This window comes from Crassostrea angulata, chromosome 5 (genome assembly GCF_025612915.1).
Source record: "Crassostrea angulata isolate pt1a10 chromosome 5, ASM2561291v2, whole genome shotgun sequence".
NCBI lineage: Eukaryota > Metazoa > Mollusca > Bivalvia > Ostreida > Ostreidae > Magallana > Magallana angulata.
In genome coordinates, this window is record NC_069115.1 from 59,344,809 (window position 1) to 59,363,320 (window position 18,512).

Here is an 18,512-nt window from a genome sequence, read left to right on the forward strand (position 1 = left end):
TGCCTTTGTGCCATTTCAAATATATGCAAAATACGAAGTTACAAGAGCAGTGTATGCACCTGATCCCTTCAAGCCTTTTTCACTGATGTTTTACCTGTGCAGAAATCGGCTGCAAATTTCTGCAGCGCTTCGTCTACCTCTGTGATGTCCATCATCTGTTCAAGCTGTGGGATTAGCTCTTCCAGACTCCTGACAAACTCCCTGGCATTCTGACTCTCCTGCTCTTCCATCTTACTCCCTAGCCTGCTGTACTGCTTTTTGATTTCCTCTCTGATTCTGTGTTGGTTGTGAGAGTAATCCCCCTTGGCAGTGCTGTCTGGGAGTTGTGGGCTTTTGTTGTTTACACCCTCCGAGCTCTGATGGGAGACATCTGTATCCCGGGAGTTTGGTTCTATTTCTTCATGCATCTCCTGCCCACTTGATGACACACTTCCTGGTCTAGAAAGGCCTATAAAAACACAAAAAACCCCTTATTTTCTGCACACTATTCATGTACAATGAAACATTTGCATTTGGAAATTATGAAATTTCACCACTTATAGAGTTTTGCAAAATTCATCTTCTTAATAACATGAACCATTTTGTAATGTACAGCACTGGAAGAGAACAAAGTTATTTCTAAAATTCTTTGCTTCTATGAAAACCCCCATGTCAATGCTTTGTTACACATAAATTCCTGTAACTAACTTAGGCAGTAATTGTTCTGGATTTGTTGTGATCAGTTAAGTACCTGATTCTGAGACTGTCCTGTAGAACCGGGTCATGTTTCTGTGGAGACCCGGGGTGATCCCGTCCCCCTTACATATCTGCTCCAGCGTGGCCAGCATCTGTTCCACACACTCCACACTGGTGATACACACAGGCGACTCATTACAATGGCAGCTCTCCTCCAGCGAATCCACAATCCTTACAAATTTTTGTAGCAATTATTTTATTTGTACTAGCAATAATTTTTGCAACTGAACATCTTTAATAAATTCCAGAACATTAATGGAGTGGTAGTAAGCAAGAAATATTTGCAAAGACAAGGCTACTGCGAAGAAGTGGTTATTTTCTGGTATGAGTAAAAAGTTAAGAATATACATGTAGTCTAACAGAAAAAAGAAATTGCTTCATAGAGGATAACTATTAAGTGTTTATTTTGATTTCACATTGTTCGCATGTACATATGTATATAGATATTCTCATTGGATGAGGTAGCAGGGTTCTTGACTTCTATGAAATCGAAGCATAAACTGTAGATTCCTAATAAAACCCAAGGAATTAATATCAACATAAAATCGCAAGAAGCATAGTTAGCGGATTTTAAAATCTCCCTTTTATTTTTTGGACATAAATTATGTAAACTAAATGAAACTAGAGGTACTGTGAGCAAGCTCACAATTGATACCCCCCGCTAAGATAAAAATCATAATGCGTGTATTTTTCCAATTATAGAAAATAATGGATGAATCAATTTCACCGTCCATTGTCTATAAATAACAACTGCTCCCTTTTTTTTTTTAAACTGTTGGTCATAAGCTATATTTGTGAAGTAAGAACATTCAATGCTTCTCCATAAGAAAGATAATGACCGGACACGAATTTTGCACTTTTTCTGCCAGTGACCTTGACCTTGCCCAAATGACCTTGGGTCAAGGTCATGACACACCCTTTGGTCCTAAGCAATATTTGTGTGAAGTTAGAACATTCAATGCTTCTCCATAAGAAAGATAAAGACCGGACACGAATTTTGCATTTTTTCTGCCAGTGACCTTGACCTTGCCAAAATGACCTTGGGTGAAGGTCATGACACACCCTTAGTCATAAGCAATCTTTGTGTGAAGTAAGAACTTCCAATAACTCTCCATGAGAAAGATATGGACCGGACACGAATTATGTATTTTTCTGCCAGTGACCTTGACCTTGCCCGAATGACCTTGGGTCAAGGTCATGACACACCCTTAGGTCAAAAGCAATTTTTGTGTGAAGTTAGAACTTCCAAAAATTCTCCATAAGAAAGATATGGACCGGACACGAATTTTGTATTTTTTCTGCCAGTGACCTTGACCTTGCCCGAATGACCTTGGGTCAAGGTCATGACACACCCTTAGGTCATAAGCAATCTTTGTGTGAAGTAAGAACTTCCAATGTTTCTCCATAAGAAAGATATGGACCGGACACGATTGCACAGACAGACGGACGGACAGACAGACGGACAGACGGACGGACAGACGGACGGACAGACGGACGGACAGACGGACAAGGTGATTCCTATATACCCCCCCAAACTTTGTTTGCGGGGGGTATAACTATGCTAACAATTTAGCGTTCACAATTTTATATTCTCGCAATTTGACGCAAATCAATTAAATTACAGAATCTACAGTAAATAAAGTAATTCAAATACACATAAATGTTATTCTGAAGATGAGGTGGAATAATTACAGTTGAGCAGGGAAATGTCTGCATGAGGTGGAATAATTACAGTTTGAGCAGGGAAATGTCTGAATAAGGTGAAATAATTACAGTTTGAGCAGGGAAATGTCTGCATGAGGTGAAATAATTACAGTTTGAGCAGAGAAATGTCTGCATGAGGTGAAATAATTACAGTTTGAGCAGGGAAATGTCTGAATGAGGTGAAATAATTACAGTTTGAGCAGAGAAATGTCTGCATGAGGTGAAATAATTACAGTTTGAGCTGGGAAATGTCTGCATGAGGCAGAATAATTGCAGTTTGAGCAGGGAAATGTCTGCATGAGGCGAAATAATTACAGTTTGAGCAGAGAAATGTCTGCATGAGGTAGAATAATTACAGTTTGAGCAGGGAAATGTCTGCATGAGGTGAAATAATTACAGTTTGAGCAGGGAAATGTCTGCATGAGGTGAAATAAGTGCAGTTTGAGCAGAGAAATGTCTGAATGAGGTGAAATAATTACAGTTTGAGCAGGGAAATGTCTGAATGAGGTGAAATAATTACAGTTTGAGCAGGGAAATGTCTGCATGAGGCAGAATAATTGCAGTTTGAGCAGGGAAATGTCTGCATGAGGCGAAATAATTACAGTTTGAGCAGAGAAATGTCTGCATGAGGTGAAATAATTACAGTTTGAGCAGGGAAATGTCTGCATGAGGTGAAATAATTACAGTTTGAGCAGGGAAATGTCTGCATGAGGTGAAATAAGTGCAGTTTGAGCAGTGAAATGTCTACATGAGGCGAAATAATTACAGTTTGAGCAGGGAAATGTCTGCATGAGGTGAAATAGTTGCAGTTTGAGCAGTGAAATGTCTGCATGAGGTGAAATAATTACAGTTTGAGCAGGGAAATGTCTGCATTAGGATTCTTTGGCCCTCTCTCCGACCCTTCTTTTTCACCCACTGGAGCGGCTAGGTTGTACAAGTTGTTTGGAGTTTTCAGTAACTGCAACAAGATACCTTAGACAACCATTAAAACCCCAAAGATTAGCCACATTGATCCCCATCAAGGTCAAAGGAGTTAGCACAAGAACCTTTCACATTCATTTTTCATGAATGATCGTCACTGCACAACTTATGCATGACTGTTATATTACAATATTTGTTAACCTCTTTGACAGCCTTCAGAGCATCGAGTCTGTGCTGGGGGGGTGAATATAACAGCATTCGATGAAACAGTGACTCTAGAACAGGCCTCATGGAGCCCACAGTCCCCATCAGTTCCACAAGTGATGTAGCAATGCTAGAAAAATACAATATACACAAAGAGGTATTATCAAACCAGCAAATAGTGTTAAAAGAATACATCATTATTGAAATAATTCAAAACACGCAGGGCCCAGTATAAAAATTATCCAAAATTCGTTATTGAGGTTTCAGATATGAATATTCACAACGTTTATAAAACATCATAATCTTCAATTCTTTAGCAGTAAGTATTAACTTCATTTTCATATGTCATTTGAAAGTGTTTTTAAAGGAGCAGAGGGTTCTTAAAAGATATTACCGGTACCACAACACCAGAAAAAGCGATGTCCACTGAGCGCACAGAACAGAGCGCTATAATAAATTTCTGTGTTGACTTTGGAGAAACATCAATAGAAACAAAACAAATGATGGAGGAACTATGAAAAGGTACAGATATTTCGAGATCACTCATCTAAAAGTTACACATTGTCTGATGGAGTGTGCCATTGCAGCCTCTGGCCAGATGGTGAACATGGCATATTACTCTAAGATAAACCAAGGACAACAGCGCTACAAAAACGTTATAATTCAACATGAGGCTGGGCCGTGCGGCCTGTATGGGCAATGTATATACTGGCTGATGACAGCAAATGTATTGTTCCCCAAGACAGCAACTATTTCATGAGGTGAAGCTATTTCACAGTAAGATAGAATAACATATCTAATACTTGTAATGATATTAAAATATTATAGTACTTAGTTGTTATCTAAAATGAAATTTTATGTGTCCAACAACTTTCTGGGCAACCCATGTGTGTGTATATATATATATATTATACTTTCATGTTAAATACTGAAATCTGATTGGTTTAGACGCAGTTGATAATTCACTTTAGTACCCTCAGCGTTAGCAACACACTCGGCAACGGGTAACACAACAAATTGTTACATGCGCATAAATTATGCGCGTATGGTTCGCCATAGAATTCATGTTATTTCTATATAAAAGCAGTAAACATTTCTCTAAATTAAGACATTCAGTATAATAAATTAAAAAGAGCCTGCTTGGGAGGATAACAGTTGAAATTGACACCCCTCAAAAACCATTGTCAACCTACGCGAAATGGAGGTTGACAATGGTTTTCTCTGGTGTCAATATCAACTGTTACCCTCCCAAACAGGCACTATTTATATCATAATAATATATGAAGAGCATTGAGTAGGGCTAGAATAGGTAAAAATACACTGCAATATGCTATAATGATGTAAATGTAGTAGGGCTAGAATAGGTAAAAACACAATGCATTCAGACAAATTTAATGCCAAACTAATATAGAATAAGCACTACATGTATATGGGGCATTTAGTCATTAATATGCATAAACAGCATGGTACAGATCTATGTGTTGCTCTCTCACCTGTATATAGTTTTGGCTGTGTTGCTCTCTCACCTGTATATAGTTTTGGCGGTGTTGCTCTCTCACCTGTATATAGTTTTGGCGGTGTTGCTCTCTCACCTGTATATAGTTTTGGCGGTGTTGCTCTCTCACCTGTATATAGTTTTGGCTGTGTTGCTTTCTCACCTGTATATGGTTTTGGCTGTGTTACTCTCTCACCTGTATATAGTTTCGGCGGTGTTGCTCTCTCACCTGTATATAGTTTCGGCGGTGTTGCTCTCTCACCTGTATATAGTTTCGGCAGTGTTGCTCTCTCACCTGTATATAGTTTTGGCAGTGTTGCTTTCTCACCTGTATATAGTTTTGGCGGTGTTACTCTCTCACCTGTATATAGTTTTGGCAGTGTTGCTTTCTCACCTGTATATAGTTTCGGCGGTGTTGCTCTCTCACCTGTATATAGTTTTGGCAGTGTTGCTCTCTCACCTGTATATAGTTTTGGCAGTGTTGCTCTCTCACCTGTATATAGTTTTGGCTGTGTTGCTCTCTCACCTGTATATAGTTTCGGCAGTGTTGCTCTCTCACCTGTATATAGTTTTGGAGGTGTTACTCTCTCACCTGTATATAGTTTTGGCAGTGTTGCTTTCTCACCTGTATATAGTTTCGGCGGTGTTGCTCTCTCACCTGTATATAGTTTCGGCAGTGTTGCTCTCTCACCTGTATATAGTTTTGGCAGTGTTGCTCTCTCACCTGTATATAGTTTTGGCTGTGTTGCTCTCTCACCTGTATATAGTTTCGGCAGTGTTGCTCTCTCACCTGTATATAGTTTTGGAGGTGTTGCTCTCTCACCAGTATATAGTTTTGGAGGTGTTACTCTCTCACCTGTATATAGTTTTGGCTGTGTTGCCTTCTCACCTGTTTATAGTTTTGGAGGTGTTACTCTCTCAACCTGTATATAGCATTGGCTGTGTTGCTTTCTCACCTGTATATAGCATTGGCGGTGTTGCTCTCTCACCTGTATATAGTTTTGGCTGTGTTGCTCTCTCACCTGTATATAGCATTGGCGGTGTTGCTCTCTCACCTGTATATAGTTTTGGTGGTGTTGCTCTCTCACCTGTATATAGTTTTGGCGGTGTTGCTCTCTCACCTGTATATAGTTTTGGCTGTGTTGCTTTCTCACCTGTATATAGTTTTGGCTGTGTTGCTCTCTCACCTGTATATAGTTTTGGCGGTGTTGCTCTCTCACCTGTATATAGTTTTGGCTGTGTTGCTTTCTCACCTGTATATAGTTTTGGCTGTGTTGCTCTCTCACCTGTATATAGTTTTGGCGGTGTTGCTCTCTCACCTGTATATAGTTTTGGAGGTGTTACTCTCTCAACCTGTATATAGCATTGGCTGTGTTGCTTTCTCACCTGTATATAGCATTGGCGGTGTTGCTCTCTCACCTGTATATAGTTTTGGTGGTGTTGCTCTCTCACCTGTATATAGTTTTGGCTGTGTTGCTTTCTCACCTGTATATGGTTTTGGCTGTGTTACTCTCTCACCTGTATATAGTTTTGGCGGTGTTGCTCTCTCACCTGTATATAGTTTTGGCTGTGTTGCTTTCTCACCTGTATATAGTTTTGGCTGTGTTGCTCTCTCACCTGTATATAGTTTTGGCGGTGTTGCTCTCTCACCTGTATATAGTTTTGGCTGTGTTGCTTTCTCACCTGTATATAGTTTTGGCTGTGTTGCTCTCTCACCTGTATATAGTTTTGGCGGTGTTGCTCTCTCACCTGTATATAGTTTTGGCGGTGTTGCTTTCTCACCTGTATATAGTTTTGGCTGTGTTGCTCTCTCACCTGTATATAGTTTTGGCTGTGTTGCTCTCTCACCTGTATATAGTTTTGGCTGTGTTGCTCTCTCACCTGTATATAGTTTTGGCGGTGTTGCTCTCTCACCTGTATATAGTTTTGGCGGTGTTGCTCTCTCACCTGTATATAGTTTTGGCGGTGTTGCTCTCTCACCTGTATATAGTTTTGGCTGTGTTGCTCTCTCACCTGTATATAGTTTTGGCTGTGTTGCTCTCTCACCTGTATATAGTTTTGGCTGTGTTGCTCTCTCACCTGTATATAGTTTTGGCGGTGTTGCTTTCTCACCTGTATATAGTTTTGGCGGTGTTGCTCTCTCACCTGTATATAGTTTTGGCTGTGTTGCTCTCTCACCTGTATATAGTTTTGGCGGTGTTGCTCTCTCACCTGTATATAGTTTTGGCGGTGTTGCTCTCTCACCTGTATATAGTTTTGGAGGTGTTACTCTCTCACCTGTATATAGTTTTGGAGGTGTTGCTCTCTCACCTGTATATAGTTTTGGCTGTGTTGCTCTCTCACCTGTATATAGTTTTGGCTGTGTTGCTCTCTCACCTGTATATAGTTTTGGCTGTGTTGCTTTCTCACCTGTATATAGTTTTGGCTGTGTTGCCTTCTCACCTGTTTATAGTTTTGGAGGTGTTACTCTCTCACCTGTATATAGTTTTGGAGGTGTTACTCTCTCACCTGTATATAGTTTTGGAGGTGTTGCTCTCTCACCTGTATATAGTTTTGGCTGTGTTGCTCTCTCACCTGTATATGGTTTTGGCTGTGTTGCTTTCTCACCTGTATATAGTTTTGGCTGTGTTGCTTTCTCACCTGTATATAGTTTTGGCAGTGTTGCTCTCTCACCTGTATATAGTTTTGGCTGTGTTGCTCTCTCACCTGTAAAAAGTTTTGGCGGTGTTGCTCTCTCACCTGTATATAGTTTTGGCTGTGTTGCTCTCTCACCCTCTCACCTGTATATAGCTTTGGCTGTGTTGCTCTCTCACCAGTATATAGTTTTGGCGGTGTTGCTCTCTCATCTGTATATAGTTTTGGCTGTGTTGCCTTCTCACCTGTTTATAGTTTTGGCGGTGTTGCTCTCTCACCTGTATATAGTTTTGGCGTTGTTGCTCTCTCACCTGTATATAGTTTGGCGGTGTTGCTTTCTCACCTGTATATAGTTTTAGCGGTGTTGCTCTGTACAGTGGGAGCTGACAGGGAACATCCTGAGCCCCGCCCAATCTCCTCCTTGTGTGCCGCTTTCTGACTGCAGACTGTTTTCTCAGACTTTGGAGACCCCAGTAATGAAATCAGAGTAGGGCATAGGCTCTTCCTGTTTAAATGCAAATGTTAAAATATAAGATAAACAAGATGTTTTAGCAAACAATCTTGATTTAACCTTAAAATAATTGATTTTAAAAACCAGTACCATAAGATTATTGGACAGGTATATTTTGAACAAATAAAAGTATTTTAAAATAAAAGAGAACTGTTAAAAATATGATTCAAAGATCTTTTTGAGTAATATAAATTTTTCACTTTTTAAAAGTAGGAGAGTGCTGTATTAGTACATGCATAAGTAAGTGTTAAAAACTTGCCAAAGAGTTTCCTGGAAGAGTTCATTGGAGTTGATATCTAGGGGAGAGTTGGTGATGATAGTCAGAACTCCTTCCAGTAGTAATGGCACTGATATCTTAGCCTGACAGCTGTAAACACAAATAATTTAATAGCAAAGACATTGATTTCTTTATCTGACTGCTGTAAACACCCATATTTCAATAGTAATGACACATTATATATCTTTGCCTGCTGTTAACACACATTATTCAATAGTAATGGCACAGACATCTTTGTCTGACTGCTGTAAACACACATAATTCAATACTGGTAGTAATGCCACTGATATCTTAGCCAGACAGCTGTTAACACAAATGATTCAATAGTTATGGCACAGATATCTTTGTTTGTCAGTGTCTGCTGTAAACACACATAATTCAATATAACTAAATAGTAATAGAACTGATATCTTTGCCTTTCTACTGTAAACACAAATAACTGGTACTGTACTGGTATAAAAACCACAGATATCTTAGCCTGAAGCTGTAAACACCCAAAATTCACAGTTTTAATGGAAATGATATCTTTGTGCAATTGCTGTAAACAAAAAAAATCTAGTACTGGTAGTAATAACACAGATATCTTAGCCTGACAGCTGTAAACACCAATAATTAAGTAGTTATCACACTTCTATCTTTGTCTGTTATATTAAATCCCAATCAAAGGGCACAGAGGTGCTTCACACAGTGGGTAAATTGGTTGAATGGATGCTGTAATTGATACTGACCTCAGGGCCTCCTCCAGTTTGGTTGTGAAGAATTTCAGGAGGGTGATGGTGTCAGAGGTTAGCCCCTCCTGTTGGGTATTACCTGTGTGTACAAGTGTACAACATAAATACCTGCTATAGTTACAATTATTTAATGCCCTTTTTTTTTTTATCTCAGCTTATATATTTATTCCATTATTTCCATCATGGGCAAATTTGCAATAACTTTGTAAAATGCATGGATACCATCTAAAAGTTTCATTTTATTTCATTTATAAGGTTTGAGGTTCAGGGTACAGCTCAGTGTGTTCTATTGTGGGTAGTATTACCTGTGTGTACAAGTGTACAACATAAATACCAGCCTATAGTTACAATTATTTAATGCCTGAGAAGTCAATAGACCAGGATATTTTTCCTGATGAGGAACACGGTACAGCTCAGTATGTTCTATTGTGTGCAATAGAAACACAATGAGCTGTTCTCTATACCAATGGACAAATTTTCTGGTCTACTGACTGCTCAAACATTAAATAATTGTTTTAATACCCAATTCCTAGAAAATGGACACTTTTGCAACTTATTATCAGTTGAATCGTCTTTCAAAAACATAAAATTTACTTAAGTTTTAATTAATTTTTTTTGGTGTGTGGAAAATTATTAATCTCAAATCCTCAGCCATGTTCATTAACTCTAAATTATCCATTTTTTTTTTATTCATACCATAAATCTGCCTTCTATACAGACAAATTTAATTAGTCTTCTCGTGTTAGTATCACGATCTGCTATTCAACTAAATGCTTGGCTTAGTGGATCCACAAAGATCTATGACATACATGTAGGTTAAAATTAAAAGGGGTTCGAGTCACCGATGCACTGGTACAACTTTTTTTTTTTTTTAATCTCAACTTGTATATTTATTCCATTATTTCCATCTTGGGCAAATTTGCAATAACTTTTAAAATGCATGGATACCATCTTTAAGTTTCATTTTGTTTCATAAAGTTTGTTTCATAAAGTTGTTTTATAAAGTTTGAAGAACAAATAACATTTTTATGGTGAAAAAAACCAAACGAAGAACCTTATAGCATTGAATCATGATTTTTTAAAGTATACACTCTCATAACTGCAGCGGTGTGTGCATACAAATTGAGTAACGCGCGTTAGCGCGTTATGAAAATTTGTATGCACACACCAATGAGTTATGAGAGTGTATACTTCAAAAAATCATGATTCAATGCTTATATTTACTTTTTTTATCTTCTTGCCTTGTCTGCAAATGTGATTCATACCTTAAAATTCCTATCTTATCCTAAGGGTAAGTTAATATTAATTGAAGAGCCACAGTAACAGCCACAAGCGTGAACTTTGATTTTCGCTTGTGACGTTGCAGTTCACAGCGTTCAACGTTTGTGACGTCATAATAAAACTCGTCAATTTGACCTTTGACTACTTGTTGCATTTAGAGGTATTTGAAGATCACAGAATTTAATGAAAAAAAAACACAGAAGAATGTAAATATTTAGATTAATTCATCAGAAAAAGCTTGGTTAGTTATAAAACAAAATTTTACAAACCAAAAATTAGAGGACTAATAAAATTCTAAATCAAAATGAACCAAGCCTTAATTCATAAAAACAAAGTACATGTATGTCCCATTCAACTTTTCATAGGGGTCCAACCCCTCACTGAGGGTAAATTAAAAATAAATCTGTCACTGTTAGTGTTATCAATGATAAGTCACCTAGTAAGTGTTGATTAGTATAAAATATACAGCAACTGTAAAAGTGGTTATTCACATGCTGGTGAAATTTACTCTAGTTACCCAGTAAGCTTAAATTCGCATAAAATATATGTACCCCCTTGCATATGGTAATAAAACTCATAACTTTAGTGTGGTAAATCATGAATCCGTGTATTTAATACCATTCATATTGTTTGACCATATATAAAACATGTACTTAATCACCAGGGTAATTAACAACTTTTACAGTAATGTAGTTTCCTAACTCTACCAGGTATATACACAGTACTATAACAACATCAGTCAGTTACCTCTCGCATTGAAGTCAGCCAGCACATCACATTCTCCTACATCCTGTCAGAGTTAATGACACCGGATCAGATAGTTTTTAACAAGATTCTACTATTAATTGTAATTTTCAAGCCATTTATAGTAATAATGCTACAAAACTTTGTTTTATATTTGTATTTTTTTTTTCCAGAGAACTAGGCCTATGTTTGAATTGTACCAGAAAAGAAGCATTTAATGTAAAAAGAAATACAGACACTTGTACTTTAACACTTCTATTTTTAACTGCATGCAATTCCTCATCAGTGTTTAGATATTGAATCTTTTCCAATTTTCAAAAGAACTGTAGACACACTGTACAGATTTGAACATTATAAAGTTTCCAAGAATAAGATTAGAGAGATGAGAAACACTGAACACTGATGATTTCCACAACCAACATAAAAAGCATGGGCTAGAGAGGATTTCCTTGCCTTACCCCTTTGGTGTCAGCAGATTGGAGTTTGTCTGTGAAGCTGGTGAGAAGCTGAGTAAGAGCGGCTTTCACTGTACCCCTAACATTATGCGTGCTTGTCATGTAGGTATCTATATATACCTAAAATTTATAAATCTACTTCATCAACCGCTACTTACTGTCTGACTATCACCATAAGATAAAAAAAAAATTTCCTTCTAAAAGAAGAAAATAGCAAACAATTGATAACCAACTTTAATTTGCAACAACTTTATATTGTGTTTAACCAATGACTACTTCTTCTATGTTATCAAAAATTTTGAATATCCGGTTAGCAGCAAGAAATGTATGCAAATAAAAGTTGGTCAACAGTTCTCCTTTATTTCTTAAATTTTCAGATAATCAATGAAAATTTAAAAAATCAAAAACATGTCATCGTCATTGCATGATATAAACAGTTTAGTGATCTCAAACATAAATGTTTTACAACAGGTCAAATAATTGACTTTAATCAGTCCCCCTGTAAAGCAGCAAAGGTAAAGTCTGCAGCCAGACACAGGAATATTTCTAACAGTTTTCCTATACTAAGGATCTCAACTACATGGGCTTTCCAAAATAACAGTCCTTTTGGGTTTCTTTAAATAAAGTTGTAGCTGTGTCGAATTCTTTTTTGGATTCTTCTAACATGATTGATAACTAAATAAATAAATTGATAAATCAATGAAAATTACCACTTTATTTTAAACTTCGATGAATTTTTAGGTTTAAAGTTGGTTTTCTTGAATAGGCAATTTAAAAGATAATCAAGATGTTTAAATGATTTATACCATGTAAGTTGCAGAAATTAAAGTAAACAAAAAGACCACAGTTAAACTTTCTACTAAACTCACAATGCACCCTCTAATGCATAACTAGCCTTTACCAGAACCCCTCATGCACCTGCCTGATCTTACCTGAGTGATTTTTGTGATGACTTTGGCATTCATACACCAAGACGTGGAAAATGTCATGTTTAGTAGGAGCTGCAAGGATTAAGAAAAGAGACCCATTACCTGTGTAATCCTGTAAGCACAGTTATCAACATACCTTAACTAATACACATATGATACTAGATACATGATAAACTAGGTTAATAAATCAAACATATATAAATCATATTTAATAATATACAATAACCAATAGTATGCCGTTATCAATTCCCTTACATAGCACTGCTTCATGATATCTTTAAGATATATCAGCATCTTCTGATCCTGGCAGAGCCTTCATATACAGCAAGATTTCCTTCTGAATACCATCTGTTCATTATTTCTATCTGTATTTTTCAGGTATTAAGGGCAAACAAATTCATAATGACCTCAAAAATACCTCTACCATGACCTCAACCTTCTGACTGTCCCCTGTGTTTCTCATCTAGGGCATGCACTTACACCTTGACCTCAATGTACCTTTACAATTTTCACCTGTATTTCTCAAAGAATGAGTATATACAATTACATCATTACTTAAGTCTTCAACCTTACCTTTTACAATTTTCACCTATATTTCTCAAGGAATGAGTATATACAAATACATCATTACTCTAAGTCTTTAATCTAATCTTTATGATTTCCACCTGTATTTCCCAGGTAATTAGCCCCTACAAATACATCATGACCTCCACCTTACCTTCATGATTTCCACCTGTATTTCCCAGGTAATTAGCCCCTACAAATACATCATGACCTCCACCTTACCTTCATGATTTCCACCTGTATTTCCCAGGTAATTAGCCCCTACAAATACATCATGACCTCCACCTTACCTTCATGATTTCCACCTGTATTTCCCAGGTAATTAGCCCCTACAAATACATCATGACCTCCACCTTACCTTCATGATTTCCACCTGTATTTCCCAGGTAATTAGCCCCTACAAATACATCATGACCTCCACCTTACCTTCATGATTTCCACCTGTATTTCCCAGGTAATTAGCCCCTACAAATACATCATGACCTCCACCTTACCTTCATGATTTCCACCTGTATTTCCCAGGTAATTAGCCCCTACAAATACATCATGACCTCCACCTTACCTTCATGATTTCCACCTGTATTTCCCAGGTAATTAGCCCCTACAAATACATCATGACCTTCACCTTACCTTCATGATTTCCATCTGTATCTCCTCAGGCAGTGAGGGTGTACACATCACTGTGTTCACAATCTGTGTGGGCATCCATCTCTCTTCATCCTCACACTCTATGTTGGACTGGAATCGGTCATCACTAAAGATTGCCTGAAATCACAATGCCATCACTGAAGGACTTCTGATCAATTCATTGGTCCATTTCATCTTGTATAAAGTCTTGTCAAATTCCTTTACCAAGATCAGATCAGAGACTTCAAAATCTTTCTTATTTTCAGTGATGTCTTTATCATAGGTAAGGAAAGCCTCTGACCCACAATTACCTGGTAGATCAATTTTTTAACACACATATGTTTTTCATATATATATAAAACAAAATGATTAAAACGAACGTTATCTTTATCCTGTTTCATAATCTGTGAAAATAAACAGTCATCAGTGCAACATGTTTGAACTGACAGTTGTCAGTATTAATCGTTATGCAATGGCAGTTATAGACTAACTGTTGTCTATTAACAGTTATAGACTAACTGTTGTCTATTAACAGTTATAGACTAACTGTTGTCTATTAACAGTTATAGACTAACTGTTGTCTATTAACAGTTATAGACTAACTGTTGTCTATTAACAGTTATAGACTAACTGTTGTCTATTAACAGTTTGACTCAATCATTATGTACTAACAACTTATAATTATAATTTAAATGACAGTTACATATTAACTGTAATACACTTACAGCAATACTAATTGTTATGTAGTACACGTTAATTGGCTTAATTATTTTTTAAGTACTGACAGTTTAAATAAGTTCTTAACAGTGACTGACAGTTAGCATTCTTTCTTAAGTACTCCCAGTTATATTTAATTTTGGTGTACTGACAGACTAATGTATTGTTCTGAACAAATAATTAGGCCCAATCATTAAGTACTGACAGGTGAGATAATGTTTAAATATAATGTTAAGCAAGGTATTTTTGACCAAGCTACACAGTATATTTTTTCTCAACTAGATATTTCTAGTAAATGTTCTTTTTTCAAATACCTAATTGCAACCCATAATTTACAATTTTATTTAAGGAAACCTATTCCAAACAAATATCAAAAGTGTATTTCCAGATTCAGGTTGTCTTCACATCAATTGTCGATAGAAACAGGTCGATTTTATAATATTGAAAGACACAATAGAAACTGTTTTTTATGTTCAAATTCTATTGAAGATGAATTTCATTTTATTTTAATATGTCCCATATACGAAGGCTATCGCAAAAAATACATTAAGCCTTATTACTGGAAAAAACCTTCAATGTGTAAACTTCTGCAACTTTTTAATGTTGAAAATGTAAAGGAACTATGTAATCTGGGTAAATTTATTCACTTTGGTTTGAAATTAAGAAAAGATTTACTTAATGCAAATAAGATGTTGATATCATAGTATGTACACTTCTGCCACATTCTCCTGTTAACTTACCTGTACGTGTATATTGTTTATATTTATTGTACTGATGAGCTGTATAGCTTAAAGTTAATAAAGAACTGAACTGAACTGAAATAATTAGTCCTCAATGTTATGAAGTACTAACAGTCAGACTTGATTGTTATTAACTTGCAGTTAGACTATGATGTTTTGTACTGATGATTGTCGTTGTTTCCCTATACCTGTATGCCTCTAACAGCCTCTGAGGCCAATTTCTTGTTTTTGGATTCCAAAGCAAGTTGTAATGGCTCCAGACATTTCTCTCGTAAAACATGGGCAGGAGTCACTTCCAGAAGACCTTTGTTTTCCAGTAAATCTAAAAACAGCCAATTTAGACGGAATGTCAACATCAATAATCATTTCGATAAACTTGTAGAATAAAGACAAAGGGAAATTAGTTCTTCTTTTTTTCTATCCCCTGGGCGAGTAATGGGCCAATTGCTGTAGATTCCTTATTTTATACGAGTTCTTGATTCAGCGACCCGGCTGTTTTTTATCAAATCACAAGAATATACAATTGCGAATGCAGAACTTTTATAGTTCTCAACTCTCACAAAATAAAAGCCAAATTATTAAAAATTTGCAAGTGGTGCTTCTCACAATTTCATGCTAATATTAATTCCTCCCATTTAATTAGTAATCTACTGTATTGAATACTTCTTTAACTAACTGTTTCTGTTTCTTATTTGTTTAACTTCATAATAGTTATCGAATGTGTTAAGTGGCATGAAACTTTGATAATATTAACTCTGGTCTAACACACATGTAAAAGCCCCCCCCCCCCCCCTTTATCACAGGTATCAATAATGACATCCTTGACATCTTCGCTGGCCAAGGTATTCTGATTTGCACCGCTTCTCACAAACCCTTGGCATATCATACTATCAAAAGTCGGGATTTTTTTTTTTCGTCACATGATCTTCTATCCTATTTTTAAATCAGCGAAATGATGGAAGATGCCGTACTTTTACGTACCTGGTGCAGAAATGGCAGCCTCTGTAGACATTGATATTGACAAGTTTGAAGAAAGTTTTAATGCCCAGTGTATTAAAAAAATAGGAATGATGTGAAATGTTACATATAGATCGAATTCATTCGAAAGGCGAAAGACTGGGAGCGGTAAACAGTTCATAAATTCTCAATCTACGAGTGCATGCCTCTGTTGATAAACTATCTGGTGTACTTGTTATTGCACCATTGAATGATACATGCTTCATGAAGGCTCAAACAGAAAGACTAGAAAAATAAGTGTTTTGAGCTATTCCTGTTAGAGACACTCGTGAATAAACAGTAGGAAAACATTGTTGATTAAATCAGATATGCTTTGCATTTTTTGATTGGTCGAACGGTTTCAGTAAACCACAATCAAAATCCAGGGAAAAATTCCTGACTTGATAGCACAATATGCCAAGGGTTTGTAAGAAGCGGTGCGGATCAGAAAACCTTGGATAGCGAAGATGCATCCTTGAGAGTTTATCAATTTTTTATTTTTTATCATTTTATCCCTTAGAATGATAAATTTTTTCATTTGTTACCTACTGAAATATGTGCTCCTACACTTAGAATTCATTCATGAAACAATTAAAAAATAAATTCATCATTAAATGACTTGATCCTGACCCAATCTCAATTTCTCTGACCTAGCGCTTCCTTTGAGCTGTGTTTAATGGTGGCATGTTTGGATGAGGACTCTTTAAACAGCAGACTCAGAACTTCCTCCATTGTTGGTTCCTCTGTCTGTCAGTCAGTCTGAAGACAGGGTCTTGTGGAGAGGATCCATCTTTCCATGTAAAATGCTCATCATTACTGTTATCAAAATGTTGCTTTAAATACAATTAAAACAAATTCCAACAAATCTTAATAAAATTGCATGTATTCTCTTATGTTCTCTGGAAGAAAGTCAAATAGACCCCTTCATGGTAACTGTGGTACCGATGTAACTAAGAACTTCCATCCACTCCCCCGGTCTCTGTCAGATCGTCTACGTCACATGGAAGATCTAACAACATGTGACGTATCAAAAACCAGAGAGCAAATAGAAGTTCTTTTTTTATTTATTAGATTAGTATGACCTACGCTTCACCTTCTTATCTTAACACTTCATATTTTAAATAATGTTTTTTAAACCGCATTCCATATACCGTAAGTTATTTTTATTGGAGTAGTTGCCCTTTTGATTATATTTTAAATTACAGTTTAATGACATAAATTTGTTGTGTCTGCAGCAGAATAAAATGGCAGTGTTAGAAAAAAGAAGAAGAGAAATCACCTAAATAGCAACAGAAAATTGATCTCCGCAATATGATAGGAAACAAGTATATCACTAATAGATTTGCTACTGACTATATACAGAAATATATTTATTGGGTTGATCAACCTCTTAGATCTATGGCTCCGCTTCGTCTCGCCATTTATGAGATAAATCAACCCAATATATTTCCGTTGTCAGTCAGGTAACAAACCTATTTTAAAAGTAATAATATCCACATTGGCAAAATCAGTGTCTGTCATTTAACGTTACTGAAAAAACATGCACAGCGTTTTCTTTATGATAGACCCCTTCACGATAACTGCGGTACTGCTATCTTGCAGGGCAAAATGATATACTTTGCCGAAATTTCAGTAGGTAGATAATTAAATGACGTAAATGAAACAATTGACGTTACGTCATATTTCACCAAACTATGTCATTTTGCCCTGCAAAAGAGCAGTACCGCAGTTACCGTGAAGGGGTTAATTAGGCTAAGCAGCGTCAAGCTTGTCAAAGTCCCAAAATAACAATAAATTAAAAGGAAATAAGAATGCTTCAATCGATGTATAAAATATTCATTGACGTGTATATAAAGTTTTACACAAATTTCAAAGTACTGTTGGTAACATATGTTCACATCTCATTATCAATAAATTCTTCTGACTGCACTGACCCCAATATTTAGTTAAGCCTAATAAAAAAGTTCAATTTTTCGATTATTTGTTGAATACAATCATTAAAGTTTCATTGAATTATGTATTGTCTCAAATAAAAAAATTAAAAACCCAACCTTTCTGTCAGCAATTCACGATATTGATGAGTCTCATCTGTTCGCGCGATTCCATGATAATATTTTTCTCAGTCGATAATTTACAGGCCGCTTATATCGTTGTGATTTCCGAATGTTTGAGACATTTACTTCAACAATAGAAAAACTATAGCTTACAAAATATTGAAAAACGCTTCATAAGATAGACCATATATGA

General features: G+C 36.3%; 1 protein-coding gene across 6 annotated transcripts in view; it reads right to left on the minus strand.

Annotated features, from left to right (window-relative positions):
• LOC128184503 (brefeldin A-inhibited guanine nucleotide-exchange protein 3-like) overlaps positions 1-18,452 on the minus strand; it is a 57,781-nt gene extending 39,329 nt beyond the window's left edge. Inside the window, exons 1-14 of one of the 6 annotated variants that reach the window (XM_052854021.1) lie at positions 18,317-18,452; positions 16,916-17,081; positions 15,458-15,591; positions 13,816-13,950; positions 12,625-12,693; positions 11,696-11,812; positions 11,241-11,283; positions 9,210-9,291; positions 8,464-8,571; positions 8,037-8,198; positions 3,562-3,694; positions 3,288-3,397; positions 731-906; positions 95-448 (exon numbers count right to left, since the gene is read on the minus strand). In XM_052854021.1, the coding sequence (XP_052709981.1) occupies positions 95-448; positions 731-906; positions 3,288-3,397; positions 3,562-3,694; positions 8,037-8,198; positions 8,464-8,571; positions 9,210-9,291; positions 11,241-11,283; positions 11,696-11,812; positions 12,625-12,693; positions 13,816-13,950; positions 15,458-15,591; positions 16,916-16,997 (1,705 nt within the window). In that variant the 5' untranslated portion in view covers positions 16,998-17,081; positions 18,317-18,452. Of the gene's footprint in view, positions 1-94; positions 449-730; positions 907-2,467; positions 2,792-3,287; positions 3,398-3,561; positions 3,695-5,090; positions 5,111-8,036; positions 8,199-8,463; positions 8,572-9,209; positions 9,292-11,240; positions 11,284-11,695; positions 11,813-12,624; positions 12,694-13,339; positions 13,359-13,815; positions 13,951-15,457; positions 15,592-16,915; positions 17,082-18,316 lie in introns of those variants that run through there. The other 5 variants (XM_052854020.1, XM_052854022.1, XM_052854023.1 and 2 more) reach the window with 5 other exon arrangements.
• Positions 18,453-18,512: the final 60 nt, after the last annotated feature.